Here is a 14,238-nt window from a genome sequence, read left to right on the forward strand (position 1 = left end):
GGGGGGGGGAGGATTGAGGGGGGAGGGGCAAATCTTTTTTTGACAGGCATGCCACCTGTTAGCCTTGCACCTTCCTCAAGTGCCACTCTGACCCACTCTTTCCATGCCTGATCTACTGCTCTGCTTTCTGAATCCTTCCCTGTGCTCTCTGTCCCCTCCCTGAGTTGCACCATGCCATATACTGGGGCTACCTGTACTGCAGGTTGGCCATCTGTGTCTTAGCCCATCCTGGCAAAGTCCTTCTGCACAAACTGATGTAAAAATACTAGAATTCTCATGTGGTGTAGGCAAAAGCCCTTGGAAAATAAAGCTACTTTAGCTATAAAAATTAAATCAATTTGATAACTTGTCCTTATGTATAAGGGAACAATCTCTAAGATGCTGCTTGGCATCTATTTCTAGTATTACCACCCGGTTGAGGTATAAGTTGGAGCTCAGAGTCCCGTTTGTTTCATGACGTCAGTAAAATTCAGTTTTAGAATTTAAGCTTTCATTATTTTTTTGTTATGCCTTTGTAGAAATAACGTCACTGTCCAAAACAACATGGTCATAGTTTCCTAAAGCTACAAATGACGCATCCTCTTTGACATCAGTTCAGTATTTGTTCTGGAGCCTAAAGTTCATACAGTTAATTATTTTACTTTTATTATTTTATCAGCCAGATCTACCAATCTTGTTTACTTCACAATCCGAGAGCAGCTCCTGCATTTTTATTGTGTTGCACTGGATGCTTCAATGCTCCAGCTTCCTCCAACAGCTTTTATGAAACAATATTGTCAATATGACAACATGCATTACATGTAAAAATTGGGAACGCTATAAGGCAAAATGGAATTGGCTATAAAACCACGCTGTTCAAGGAATAGCCTACTGATTATATTGCTTATTTTTATATTTAACAGTAACATTCATTTTTTAGTTTACAATTTTACCTCACCAGCATGACAGAAAAAGCAAGGAACATTTTGAAAGAATCTGAGTGGTTTGCTACAGTTCTGCTTTGGGCAGCAAATTTCTAATGTATCGTTTTTAACAGAATATCCAAGCATCATTTATATACTGTCACTAAATATTTGTATATAAATATTTTTCTTCAAAGCTGTTTCTCAGGCTCTTCGTATTTACAAAAAAGAGCACTCTGCACACAACTTACAGATTTCTTTAAAAGTAACTCTGCTGCTGCATTTTCATTTTTGCCTGCTTAATGAATTTTTTTTCCTATCTGCAGAAATGTGTTTAATTCCATGTCTTGTAGATTCATAGATTGTAAGGCCAGAAGGGGCCTTGGAAGATCATCAGGTCCAGCCCCCTGCACCAAGCAGGAAAGATAACTGGGGTCAGGTGACCCCAGCAAGGTGACTGTCTAATCTCCTCTTGAAGATTTCCGGGGTATGTGATTGCACAACCTCTGGAGGAAGCTTATTCCACAGTCTGCACACCCTGACTGTGAAGAATTTTTTCCTAATGTTGAGCCTGAATTGGTCTTCCTGGAGTTTGTGACCATTACTTCTAGTTTTCCCCTTGGGTGCCCTGGTGAACAGTTGCTCACTGAACCCTTGATGTACTCCCCTAGTATAGCAGTAAGCTGCTACCAGGTCCCCTCTCAGCCTTCTTTTCTTCAGGCTGAAGAGTCCCAGATCCCTCAGCTTTTCCTCATATGGTTTGCCGTATAAGACTCTGATCATACAGGTGGCTCTTTGGACTTTCTCAAGCTTGTCCATGTCCTTGTTAAAATGTAGTGCCCAGAACTGGATACAGTACTCCAGCTGTGGTCTCACCAGTGCTGGGTAGAGCAGAAGAATCACCTCCTTGGTTTTGCTGGAGATGCATCTATTGATGTATACCAGAGTATTATTTGCCCTACTGGCTATAGCGTTCCACTGCCGGCTCATATTCCTACTGTGGTTTATTATTACCCCCAGGTCCCTTTCATTTATAGTACTGGTCAGTTTGGTGCTCCCAAGCCTGTAGACGTGTTGGGGGTTGCTCGTCCTGAGATGGAGCACTTTACATTTCTTGACATTGAACTACATCAGATTCCGATCCGCCCAACTTGCTAGCCTCTCTAGGTGCGCCTGCATTTGTAGCCTATCTTCAAGTGTGACCATGCTTCCCCATAACTTGGTGTCGTCTGCAAACTTGGCCAGTGAGCTCTTCACCCATGCATCCAAACCATTAATAAAGATGTTGAAAAGTTCAAGCACTGACCCCTGCTTGACACCGCTGCCCACTTCTCACTAGGATGACACAGATCTGTTCACTACAAGACTCTGGGTCCTATCCTGTGACCAGTTGCTCACCCACCTGACTATCTCAGAGTTAAGCCCACAATCCTCCAATTTTCTTGCTAGGACATAGTGGGAAACTAGATCAAAGGCCTTTTGAAAATGAAAGTATACAATGTCAACCTGCTCTCTTCTGTGTCCAGGTGGTGAATTACCTGGTCATAGAAGGAGATGAGGTTGGTAAAGCAAGACGGGACCTGCCTGTGACGAAGCCATGCTAGCTGTCATTCAGAACCTTACGTTCTGCAGGCTTATCACAGATAGACTCCTTGATGAACTTTTCTAGGATATTCCCTAGGAGGGAAGTTAGGCTGATTGGCCTATAGTCACCTGGGCCCTCCCTCCTGCCCTTCTTGTCGGTGGGCACAACATTGGCCCTCTTCCAGTCCTCAGGAACTTCTCCAGAGTACCACAAGTTATGGAAGAGTTTTGCCAGGGGTTCTGCAATGATTTTGGCCAGCTCCTTCAGCACTCTTGGATGAAGATCATCCGGTCCCGCTGACTTGTATATGTCTAATTTTTTAAAATTGGTCATACACCAATTCTACGGCAATAGTAGGAAAGCAGTTATTCCTACCATGCTCATTCTGTACTCTACCTGGCATTGTTTTTCCTTTGCTCTGGTGAAAGATTGAGGTGAAGTAGTCATTCAGTTCAGCTTTCTCCTGGGTGCAACCAGCTCTTCTTAGTTGTTGAGCAATAGCCCCACACTCCCATTTGTTTTCCTTCTGTCTCCTATGTACCTAAAGAAGGACTTCTTGTTGTCCTTGATTCCCATTGCTAATCTAAGTTTGGTCGCTGCTTTGGCCTGTCTTATCTGTTCCCTGCAAATGCAGGCTGTCATGGCATAGTCTTCCTTGGGGCCTGCCCCGAGCTTCCATTGTTTATAAGCCTTTTTCTTCTTTCTTAAGAGAACCGCGATTTCCGTGTTTAGTTAAGAGGGCTTCTCAGCCCTTCCGCTACCTTTTCTCTGCATGGAATGGACTTGCTTTGTGCTTCAAAGATCGTGTCCTTAAGGAACAACCACTCTTTGTGCACACCTTTTGCATTCAGTCCTTAGTCCCATAGCACTTCCCCTACTAATGACCTAAGCTTGTTGAAATTTGCAGTTTTTAAGTCCAAACGTCAATCCTGCTATCAGATTTGTCTGCCTCATGTTGGACAGTGAACATGATGGTTTCATGGTTGTTGTCGCCCAGGCTTCCCTCTATATTTAAGTATAGTCACATTTTCAACTCCTACAGAGCCTTTTCAGAGCAAACGAGAAAAACTCTTAAATTTTCTCTACTGATATTCATGTAGATCCTTCCAAAATATAAATTTGCGTACAGTAATTGTATATTTAGTACAGGGGTGGGCAGTTATTGCGCTGAAGGGCTGCTTAATAAGATTTAGTGAGCTCTTGAGGGCAACAAGGGTAGCCCTATCCCTTGACAATTGCTCTGACCCTTGGTTGCTGCCATCTTGGGATCAGAAGTCCCACCTCTAACCCCTGATGTTTGCCACTGAAAGTGTGTCCCCTTGCCCCGGAAGTGCTCCTTTGCAAGTGAGAGGTTTGCCATCTTGAAACTGAAAAAAACCCTAATGATATACAGGAAAAAACATCAAAAATCTACTATAACTTAATTTTATTTTAAAAATATTTTTCTCCTGATTTTGTGTGTTCTGTGTAGTGTTTGTAGAGGTGATTGGTGGTGGGAGGGTGTGAGTGTGTTTTGGGGATATGGTACGGGTTGGGAGTGCGTGGTTGTGGGGGAGTTGTAGTGCGGGGGATCCTTGGAGCCCATGGAACATGCGAGTGCCTGAAGCTGCATGTGGTGCCATCATGCAGGGCCAGCCCTACCCAGTCCCATAACATGCAGCTCCTGCCCAAGTCGCAGGCTGCACATGTTGGCAGTGTTCAGGGCCAGCCCCACCCAGCCCAGTAGTGCTCCTGCCCGAGTCCCGGGTCGCACATGGTGGCAGCGTGCGGGGCCAGCCCCACCCAGCCCCATAATGCGCAGCTTCTGCAGCATGCAGGACCAGCCTTGCCTGGCTCCCCAGACTCCCAGCTCCTTTTCTCCAGTGGGAGTCTGTGACCCTGGTCCGGTGTAGCCCTTACGTGCATACCAGCAGGGAGACTGGGAACAGCCACGGGAGCCCAGGCCCATGCCTAGTCTTCTAGTCTCCAGCGCCCACTGGCTCGGGGCTGGAGGAGTCGGGCCAGGTTGTGGGGAGGGGAGCTGGTTGCTTAGCAGCCACAGCTGCAGCCTTCTGCATGGAGTCACTGGCTTGCAGAGGAGCAGCAAGGTCCAGGGCTTACAAAGGGCCCTCATGGGCTGGGCAGGAGCCTGTGGACCATATTTTGCCCACCCCATATCTAGTATAATTGTCTTCTTTCCTTCTCAGGTCCATTGTACTCTTTCTTCTTTATGATTTTTCAGTCTTTCTTTTTCTGACCCCATTTTCCTACTCAATTATGTGTTGAGCCACTACACTAGACTTTTTCTAAAGACAAAAAATAAGTTGTCTTGAGTCTGAAACTTACTAAATACCTTTGTATCAAGTCTATAGAACTGCTAGACCAAGGGACTAGCAAGAGTTTTGCAGTCCCCTATTTTGTAAGCCATTGGATTAAAAATATATGGTTTGGATAATGAGAGTACTTGGATTTCTAGCTTCTTGGTGGTATGATTTACAGCCTGTCTTGGAGGTGTAATTAAATCATTATGCTTGTTTTAATTTTTAATAAAAATAACAGGCAGCTGCTTTATTTATTTATTTTTACCTTGTATTGATCAGGACACAGACACCTTTTGTCTGTTGCCACATTACTGGCTTCATTTCCTAACTTGAAAAATAGATGTCTCTTCCGGTAAGAGAGAGTTCATTATTCTTGTTAGTCGAGGTAACCTTGTCTGGTATTTCTGAAATACTGATTGTGTCTAACTATGATGGAGACTTTGTGTTTTGAGAGCCCTGTCCAGCAGCAAGTGGGCTGAAGTCACCCATCTTATTCCAGTTAATATCTCAAAGCTGGATGTGAAAACTACCAAAAATGCAAGTTGTTTCTCTCAGCTGTGCATATTGATATGTAAATGTATTATGTCTTCATGCAGATTTTAGGGCAGCAGATTAATGACTTCACCCTTCCTGATGTTAACCTGATTGGAGAGCACTCAGATACTGCAGAGCTTGGGAGAATGCTTCAGCTTATTTTGGGATGTGCTGTGAATTGTGAACAGAAACAAGGTAATCAATTTTGAATGTGCATTTTGCTCTCAGAGCAGTTCATGATAGTCAGATTTGATGCATAAATCACCTAAGAGGATGGTGTTCCTGAGGTTGCTGTCTGATTTAGTATAGGTCATATAATTATTTTGTCTTACTGGTAATAAGTACCATTATATTATAAGCTTAACTGAGCTTTGCAGGCTGGAACTGCAGAACTGATTCTGCTTCCAATCACTGTGTCCGAAAACCATTGTCTAAGAATGTCTTACAACCTCAAAACTCTGTATTGATGTAGTTACTACATATGTGAGGTCTTGTTTCTCTTCTTTCCATAGCATTGCACTGAAAATTCTTAGTGACCTTACCCCAGGCTAACATAGGCTGCATGACTAAACTGCACATCCTAGATTGTGTTAACATACACCAACTATGTGCCTGTGCAGCCACCATACATGGATACTGTTTTGTCTTCCAACTCTACAAAGTCTTGTAATAATGATAATTTTTAATGTTTTTCTCAAAAAAAAAAATGTTCTTCCTTCTGGTTCCATGAAGTGAAAAATAGCTGCACAGGTGAAAAATACTGAGTTCATCTTTTAGTTATTCATTTGGGAGATGGCTCTAGGTAATTGCAAAAAGTGGTATTATGTAGGTTTGGGTACCAAGTGATACAGGATCTGATATCTTTTCTGCCACTTGCTCTCAGGGGCCACATCCAGACATGTGTAGATGTTTGGTTCCCCAGGCACAACTAGTGGTGGTGCACCTTGTGCCATTGCTAGTTCTTCCCAGGGAATGCCGTGTCTTGTGCGCTCTGGAGTGTGGGAAGTTACCCTGGGTGGTATAGGGGAGGCTGGGGCCAGTCCAGGGTAAGGCTGAGCCACCCTTACCTGGGGTCCTGGGGCTTCATAAATCTGTTGGATAAATACATTGGATAAATAAATCTGTTGGATACAAAAAATCATGGACTTAATTTAGGCATTGGATTTATGACACGTTACAACCTGCCTGACATCTGATACCCCAGGTAACCTAGGTAACCTGCCTCTAGCTGACCACTTGCATTCCTTCACACATTTTCTACCTTGGAGAACACAGCAGTCTACCTGTGCCTGAAGAAGGGTGTTAGTGCCCAAAAGCTTGCAAATAACTTTTTTCCAACTGTGTAGTTGGTCTAATAAAAGATATCACATCTGCTTGGAGAACCTTGCCTGCTTATGTCCTTAGACCAACATGGCCACAACCAGCAACCCTGCAGCACTGAGTAGCATGCCTTTTCATTAATCTACAACTGGACTAGCTAGTTTGGGGCTGGATACCGATTAAGCCAGGGGTTCCATCACCCATAACCACGTTGTAGTCCACATAATAGATGAAGCCTTTATCCCATGTTCAGTTTAACAGTCTGAAGTTTAAATAGTAACATGTTGGAATGCTCTTGTTTTCAGAATACATCCAGACCATTATGATGATGGAGGAGTCGGTTCAACATGTAGTTATGACAGCCATTCAGGAGGTATGCTGGAGTGCCCATATTATGTAATAATTCAGCTTTACAGTATTGTAGCAAAGATTTTTTTTAGTTTTGTTAAGTTCAATGGGAAGTAATTAAAAGAAGGGGCACAGAAGTTAAAATCTGTAAAATTAGCATAATGTTGTTTTCCTTTTATTAGGGAAAACATAATTTGTTAAGCAAGCCTTTCTTATGTAATAGAGTTCAGGTAAATGTCCCACTTTTCTTTAAATCTAGAAGATTTAAGCTTCTAGATATTTTGAGACTGGGTTCCCTTTCCTTTACCTTTCCTTCCCTGTGGCTCCTGAATACACACTACAATACTTTTTGTATAAGTAGCAAAACAAACGAAAAGAAACATTGTTAATTTGCACCAAATAATGGGGAGACTTGTTATGAAGTACTGAGTTTTGTAAATGGGTGGCAAACAAATATGATAAAAAGGGGAAAATATGCAGTGAAACATTCATTTTTTGGTCAGCTGTAGTCTAGCTTTAGCTTTAATTATTTCTCACAGTAAATTGTAGTATGTTAATAAATATACTGTATTATATATTCTAAAATTATTTTAGAAATATAAGATTTTACTAGGCCATATATTAAACTTGTATTGTAAGGAAAGACCTCCTTCATAAATAATTATGTTTTGGTAGGTTAAGTAACATTTAGACTAGTAGGTTTACTATATGCTAGAAATAATTTCATTGTCTCATTTCAACATAATGCCTCATGCCAAGAAACTAGATAAACTCATACAGTGAAACTTAGTGATGGCTATCATTATTATTGCCAGTTTTCTTCTGCTAAGTAGATCAGTTGAATATCAGTGCTTCAGCTGCTGGGCTTTAGTTAATAATATTTTAGCTGAGGTCCAACACTAGTAAAGCAGGGTTGGGCAATTATTTAGACTGGAGGGCCACTTATAATGAGTTTTGGGGACCTGTTGAGGGCCACATCCATATCTGTCTCTGTCTTTCTCTTCTCTCTGCCTGTCCCTTTTCCCTCTCTCTTTCTCCCTCCAGAATCTGACTGAAGCTGTAGTTCACTAAGAGCCCAGATGCTCAGCTGTGCACCCAGGCAGGAGCTGCTGTCATGACGGGCGGGCAGCTGTGACAGCTTCAGTCGAGTGTGGAGAGGGGAGGAGGCTGGGGGGGGCAAGAGAAGGAGAGAGTGACGCTGCTGCCCACCTGGTGCAGCAGCAGCTCCTGCCTGTGTCTGCAGTTGATGCTGCTGGCAGGTTCTGGGCAAGAGCTTCCACTGCGCTGGGAGGGCAGCAGGTCAACTGTGAATGCCACAGCAGGTTCTGTGTCCAGGCTCCTAAACCTGCCTGCTGCGTTCACAGCTGATGCCACCGCCCACCTACTGCAAGGAAAGCCCTGTCCAGGTCCGCAGCTGATGCCTGATGCTACTGGGCCGCTTGCCTGGGACCATGTGGCGGTCAGAGCCGCTGGCTGCCAACAGGCCAGATCCAGTGAGTTGGCAGCTATTTACCCAGAGGCTAGATCTGGCCTGTGTGCTGTATTTTGCCCACCCCTGCTGTAAAGCATTTTTATCTCAGTTCTTGGATTTCAGGCAAAGTAACTTCACATCAAGTAATTTCAGTATCTCAGCTTTAGTGTTTCTGAAACAGCTTACTGGCTTCTTGGATGACCCCAAAACAGGTGTCATAGGTAGTTGCTTAATGCAGAACAAATTAATGAGAGAGAGAATAAAAATAAAGGCACAGATTTTGCTGGTTTTAAATGGAATGGTTTTCTGGCAAGTACTCCAGGAAAAAGTAACAACTCACTAGTGTCTTTGCTGATGCATTCCTCCCAGTCCACCGCTGGAGTTCCATTTAACTCTGCATGTGAACAAGAATAAAAAATGTTAATTCCATGTTGACTGTGATAATCCATAATTGAACACTGACCGATTTCAGTATGGTGCATTTGAATTTATTTTCTGAATACATTAAATGAAACTGCAGGTTTTCTACAAAGATACCATTTTGTCTCTTATCCAAACCATAGGAGTCTTATACACTGTCTGCTGACCAATTATTTAGAGAAATAAAACTTCAAAGTAATGGCGGGAAATTCCATTATTTTGTAAATGTTAGACTTGGAGACATTCGGGTTTCTTTTCCCATAGAGTGAATGTGTGGGCAGGCAGTCTAAATAGAACCTTTAGTGCAGAGCACTGGAGGCAGTGTCAGACATGCTTGAGGTTGTGCAGTACATAGGACTTTGCTCCTTGTTTTGGTTCCAAACTATCCAGAAGTCAGCAAATACCAGTTTTCCTATGCTGTCACCTAATTATTTTCAGGGTTCATTTTGTGTTTAGTCTAAACTGTTTTTTGCTTTATGGATGATCTTCCACTGAGCCCATCAGGAATAGTGGGGAAAATTAGACAGTGTGGAACACATCAGGCATACATTTCGGTCTCTTAAAAGCAACTAAATTGCCTGAAAAAGAAACCTTACCCTAATGTGTGTCCAAAGGAAATTAACTGAGTTTGCACATTATGTAGGATGAGGCAGCAATATATATGAAGTAAGCATCTTGAAATTACAACAGACTAAAATAAGCTGCAGTGCTGTGTTTGTAGAATACAGAACTTAAGCCATATACATGATAAAGAAGAAAATCATTGCGCGCAGATTCCATGATCATCTTGTATCCATGACAACTCAAATTAATTCAACCTTTATGAGTAAACCAGTTAAAATGGATAAAGGATTTAATACTATAAAACTAGTATGGCTGTAAGTATTTTCTTTAATGCCATTTGTCATATGCCTTTGAGCATGGAAAGGTATCTTTGTCATAAAGTAACAATACAAATATCAGAAGAAATGCCATTTATTTTCTATAAAATGGCATAATATAAACTGAAGAAATTATCTTGTAACCCAAGTTATTGTTTCATTTGTGGCTTTGAAATTAAATCCACTCATTTACCAAGGGATAGATTAATTTTGCTTTTAAAGAATGTTTTGATTAAAGCAGCAAACGTGTGCTTTTTATATGCCACACATACCTTTTCCCTCCAAATCAGCCCTCCAAAATTGGGGTGCTTGTCTTAAGCAGGGAAGTTGTTTTTTCTTTACTGGGATATAAGCAGGGGGAATAGGCAGCTATGATGGCATGGTGTCTGCTTCCTTCAGAATGGTTGCTGCTTCACTCTGATTCTGCAAACACAAGGGGTTGAATCAAGTGGTAATTCTAGGCACAAGCTAAGTGCTCTGGCTGTAAAAGTGGCAAGTGGCTGCAGTCTATAATATCTTGATAAGCATTATGGTATGGAAATAATATGTTATTGTTTACAGGAACTTACCATAATTACCTGAATCCAAGATGACTTTGAATTTAAGATGACCCCCCCAATAATTAGATGCTGTTTTTGGAAAATGATAAACATCTTATAAGTTTTCTGTGTATAGCGTATAATTATTGGGGCAGTCATCTTAAATTCACACCCGCCTCCTCTGCTGCAGCCAGGAAAGCAGTGGTGTGAAGTCAGGCAGCCAGACCCATGCCCCTTGGCCCACTACCCCATTTCCCTTCCCCTCCTCCCTCCACTGCTTACTTTCTACAGCATCTCTGGCTCTGGGGCAGTCAGCAGTGGTAGCTAAGGCAGTCTCCCCTGCAGCACAAGCCACCCTGGCCTGGACAGGCAGGGACTCTGTTCTAACTTCACCCTGGGCCTGAAGCTGGGATCTCAGCAGCCACCTGCTTCAGCCAGTACTTGAATATAAGACAAGGCTTAAGTCTTCCTGGAAACAGTATATCCTGGAAATATGGCAGCCTGGAGAGTGTTCTGGTATGGCAGGCTTGCTACCTCCTCCTAACTATTTCCTGCTATGTCTCACTTCCTGTATGCTGTCATACAAGCCAGCTGTGCCTCTGGAAAATCTTTTTTTCCACATTCTGCCTTACATCTCATTCTTTGGATGTTTTACTTGGGAGGGGGTATGCAAGAAAATACGGTATATCAGTAGGCAGTAATAGAGGTTTCATTAAAATGAATTATGAGTGCTGGATTGAAATTAAGGTCGTAATGCTGCAGTAACATGGATGAAGGCAGATTCCTGTGTCCACTATGAACCCACCATTTAAATTAAAAAATATATACAGGCAACCCCTGTTTAACGTTGTTTTGCTTAGCACTATTTTGCCATAATGCTCATTTTACATTGATACCGGATTCCACTTAGCACTCAGCAAGTTTCATTATAACAATCATGGGCGTGTCCTAAGAATGATTCTGGTGACCTTAGAAAGTGAAAAGTGGAAGTTGGTTTCACTTAATACTCGGTTTTGCTTGACACTCAGTTTTTCGGGAACCAATTAAGAGCGCTAAGTGGAGATTGCCTGTATGTAATTTTAGAGGGTAAATTGGAGCACTGTCTTTACCTGCTTCTGGGTTTTTGCAGGTGAGACAGCCAATCTCTGTATTTGAAACACATTAACCAAGGGGTGTCAAACTCATTTAGCCCTGCAGGCCAGATCAGTGTCATGGGGCTGGTCCACAGACTGAATCAGATCCACAGATTAGCCTAACAGTTTGGATCTAGCTTGCATCCTGGGGTGGCCAGTGTGGTACAGTGCCAGGGCTGTGCTGCATGCGGCAGCCCCTCTGCCTCTCCAGGAATATACTTCACAGAAGTGCTTTACAGCCCCAGAGCAGCCATCATATGTAGCAGAGACCTGGAGTAGCAGAGCTAGAGGCACTGTGTGTGACACAAGGCCATCTTGTGTGCCCTGTGTACTGCTTGTGGGTCAACCCAGAGACTCGAGGGCAGCACTAGGTGTCACATGATAGGGCTTCATGGGCTGGATCTAGCCTGTGGGCTTTATCTTTGACACCCCTATATTAACCAGTGGTACTCTTTCTCTGCCACTGAGCATGATTCTGTATGGCCCAACTATTATGGCTGCAGAAGGCCAGCCCATACTGAAAACAAAAATGTGTGGAAATATTTGGGAAATCTGAAGGTTTCTGAAATGCAGTGGTAGGTCAAGAAGATAAGTAACACAGCTTATTAAGGAAATGAGCTGCAGCTTTTAATGCTGGAGAATAAATAAGTGGGAAGCTTATCTTCAAAAAGAGAAATGCTAACCCTGCAAAGGCAGTAGGGCTCAAATTTTTTTAGATTCAAGGCACTGCTCATTGCATTCAAAACACCTCTTCATAACCTTTATGACTAGAGTGGCAGCCCATTTCAAAAACTAATTACAGTTCTTTCACCACTTTGCAGAGAGGCTGGGCAGTGGGGGGCAGGGAAAGGGCCAAGCAAGGACTGTATCTGAGCCTGCACTTCATCTTTTTATCTTCTCATACCTGCCACACCCTTCAAAAGATCTCACCATACCCCTGGGTGCGTTGACTTGGCTAAGGTTATTAAGCAGTAGTTGCTAATAAAATGTTTGGGGGAAAGAAGAAACGGACCTGTAAGTATCTAGATCAGGAATTTGCAACCCACAGCACAAGTGCCAGAGTGTGGCATGCAAAGGAATCTTGCTTACCATGCGCACCTTAGGACCCTACCATCAGCCCTGTCGCACCAACGTTTTACCAGTCAAGGTTGTGGGTGTTTAGGTACTCTGTCCAAAAATGTTGCTGACCCCTAATCTAAACTATTATGTACCAACAAACAATAGAAAACCTATAATGAGGAATAAGAACATAGGACTTGGAGGCCCCACCTCCAAGGTGGGGCATCAAGTCCAGTCCCTTGTGTTTGCATGAAACCATTTACTCAAAGAATCCAAAAATTACCACTTCATACTGTCCCACAGAACTACATAGAACAATTTCTGAAGCATCCAGAATAGTCCATGAAATGATGCAGGTAAAAGGGGAGATGAGGGTACTTTCAGTGCCCAGGCACTGCAGTGACAAGGAAGTAGCTGGTTAATATATGCTCAGAAGATCCTTTAGTGTGGAGGATATAGTTCTATTTCTAGGACAGCAATAATTGAGAGATCTGATTTACATTTTTGATGGAATGTTTTAAAAAGTGTGTGAAAGTAATATAAGTAGTTCGTTAATATTTCAAAGTAATGTATTTAGTATAACATTCTTAAAAAAACCCAAGAAATGCCAAACAAAAAACCCTATAGAAATGAAACTGGCTTGATTAAGAATGTTCATTTCCATACTTCTGTGCAGAATTGAAGCCAGTCACCTTTTTAATAGAGTGATGTTAGTCATCCGCCAAGAAAGAGAAATAGGTATGAGTACCCCAAAAGTCAGTGTTGAGTTTATTGCAATATCTTTATTAATGTTCTGTAAGATGGCTGTATACATTGGGTTATAGCATGACTACCTCTGATGGAAATAAAGTTTGTGGGGCTAGAAAGTTTAGAAAATACTGGCAGAGAATATTATTATTAAATGACATGTAGCGCAGAAAATTATTGTAGTAAATGACTATTTACTTGACTCTAAAGCAATTTTTTTGGTTCCTCCCCCCCAGTTGAATGGGGGGAGTCCCTCATTTTGGATTTGAGTACAAGGAAGCACAGGAGTGGGCAGCTGCTGCAGCTCTGACTATGACTCTGGCCTCAACCCAGGCTCAGAGTCAGAACCACACCAGCTCCCTGCCCCCCACTCCACCTGCCATCTGCTTCTGCTCCCCCATTTCCTGCTGCTTACCTTCCTAGGTATGCCCTCACTCCAGCCCAGGGCACAGAGCACATTGTTGTTCTGGCCCCAGTCCAGCCTAGCCCAGTTGGAACCTCTCAGGTGGTAGCTGGGGGAGTGGGGAGCAAATGGTGGGGCCATTGGCTGCAGTGGCACAGGCAGTAAGGGGGATGCAACAGGAGGAAGGCAGGCATGGGGGAATGTGGGTGGAGGGACAAGTGACAGGTGTGGAGGAGCAGGTGGCAGCCTGCTTGACTCCCTCATTGCCTGCCCCCTGCACTACTGACCCCTACGGTTCCCCTGCACTGCCTATCCCCTTTGCCACTGCTTTCACCACTGCAGTGGTGCAGAGGGACAGATTTAAGACAACCCTCTAATAATTAGATTCTATACATGGACAATTAAAATAAATGTATACGTTTCCATGCATCAAATCTAATTATTGGGGGGTCATCTTAAATTCAGAGTAATCTGGGATTCAGGTAAATTCTGTAAATTAGCGTGTGCCATTTGATAGTCTGTGGTGACAAGAAAGTCCTGTGACTCAGCTTTGTAGGAGTATTGTATCACAGGCTAGAGCCTTTATCTTCTCTTTC

General features: G+C 42.9%; 1 protein-coding gene across 1 annotated transcript in view; it reads left to right on the forward strand.

The window, feature by feature from the left end:
* Window positions 1–14,238, forward strand: part of HOOK3 (hook microtubule tethering protein 3) — a 109,904-nt gene that overhangs the window by 29,076 nt on the left and 66,590 nt on the right. Inside the window, exons 5-6 of the mRNA XM_019554719.1 lie at window positions 5,384–5,516; window positions 6,947–7,014. Coding sequence (XP_019410264.1) covers window positions 5,384–5,516; window positions 6,947–7,014 — 201 coding nt within the window. The remainder of the gene's footprint in view (window positions 1–5,383; window positions 5,517–6,946; window positions 7,015–14,238) is intronic.

The sequence above is a fragment of the Crocodylus porosus genome, unplaced genomic scaffold, assembly GCF_001723895.1.
Source record: "Crocodylus porosus isolate Cpor-Errol unplaced genomic scaffold, CroPor_comp1, whole genome shotgun sequence".
In the NCBI taxonomy this organism is placed as follows: domain Eukaryota; kingdom Metazoa; phylum Chordata; order Crocodylia; family Crocodylidae; genus Crocodylus; species Crocodylus porosus.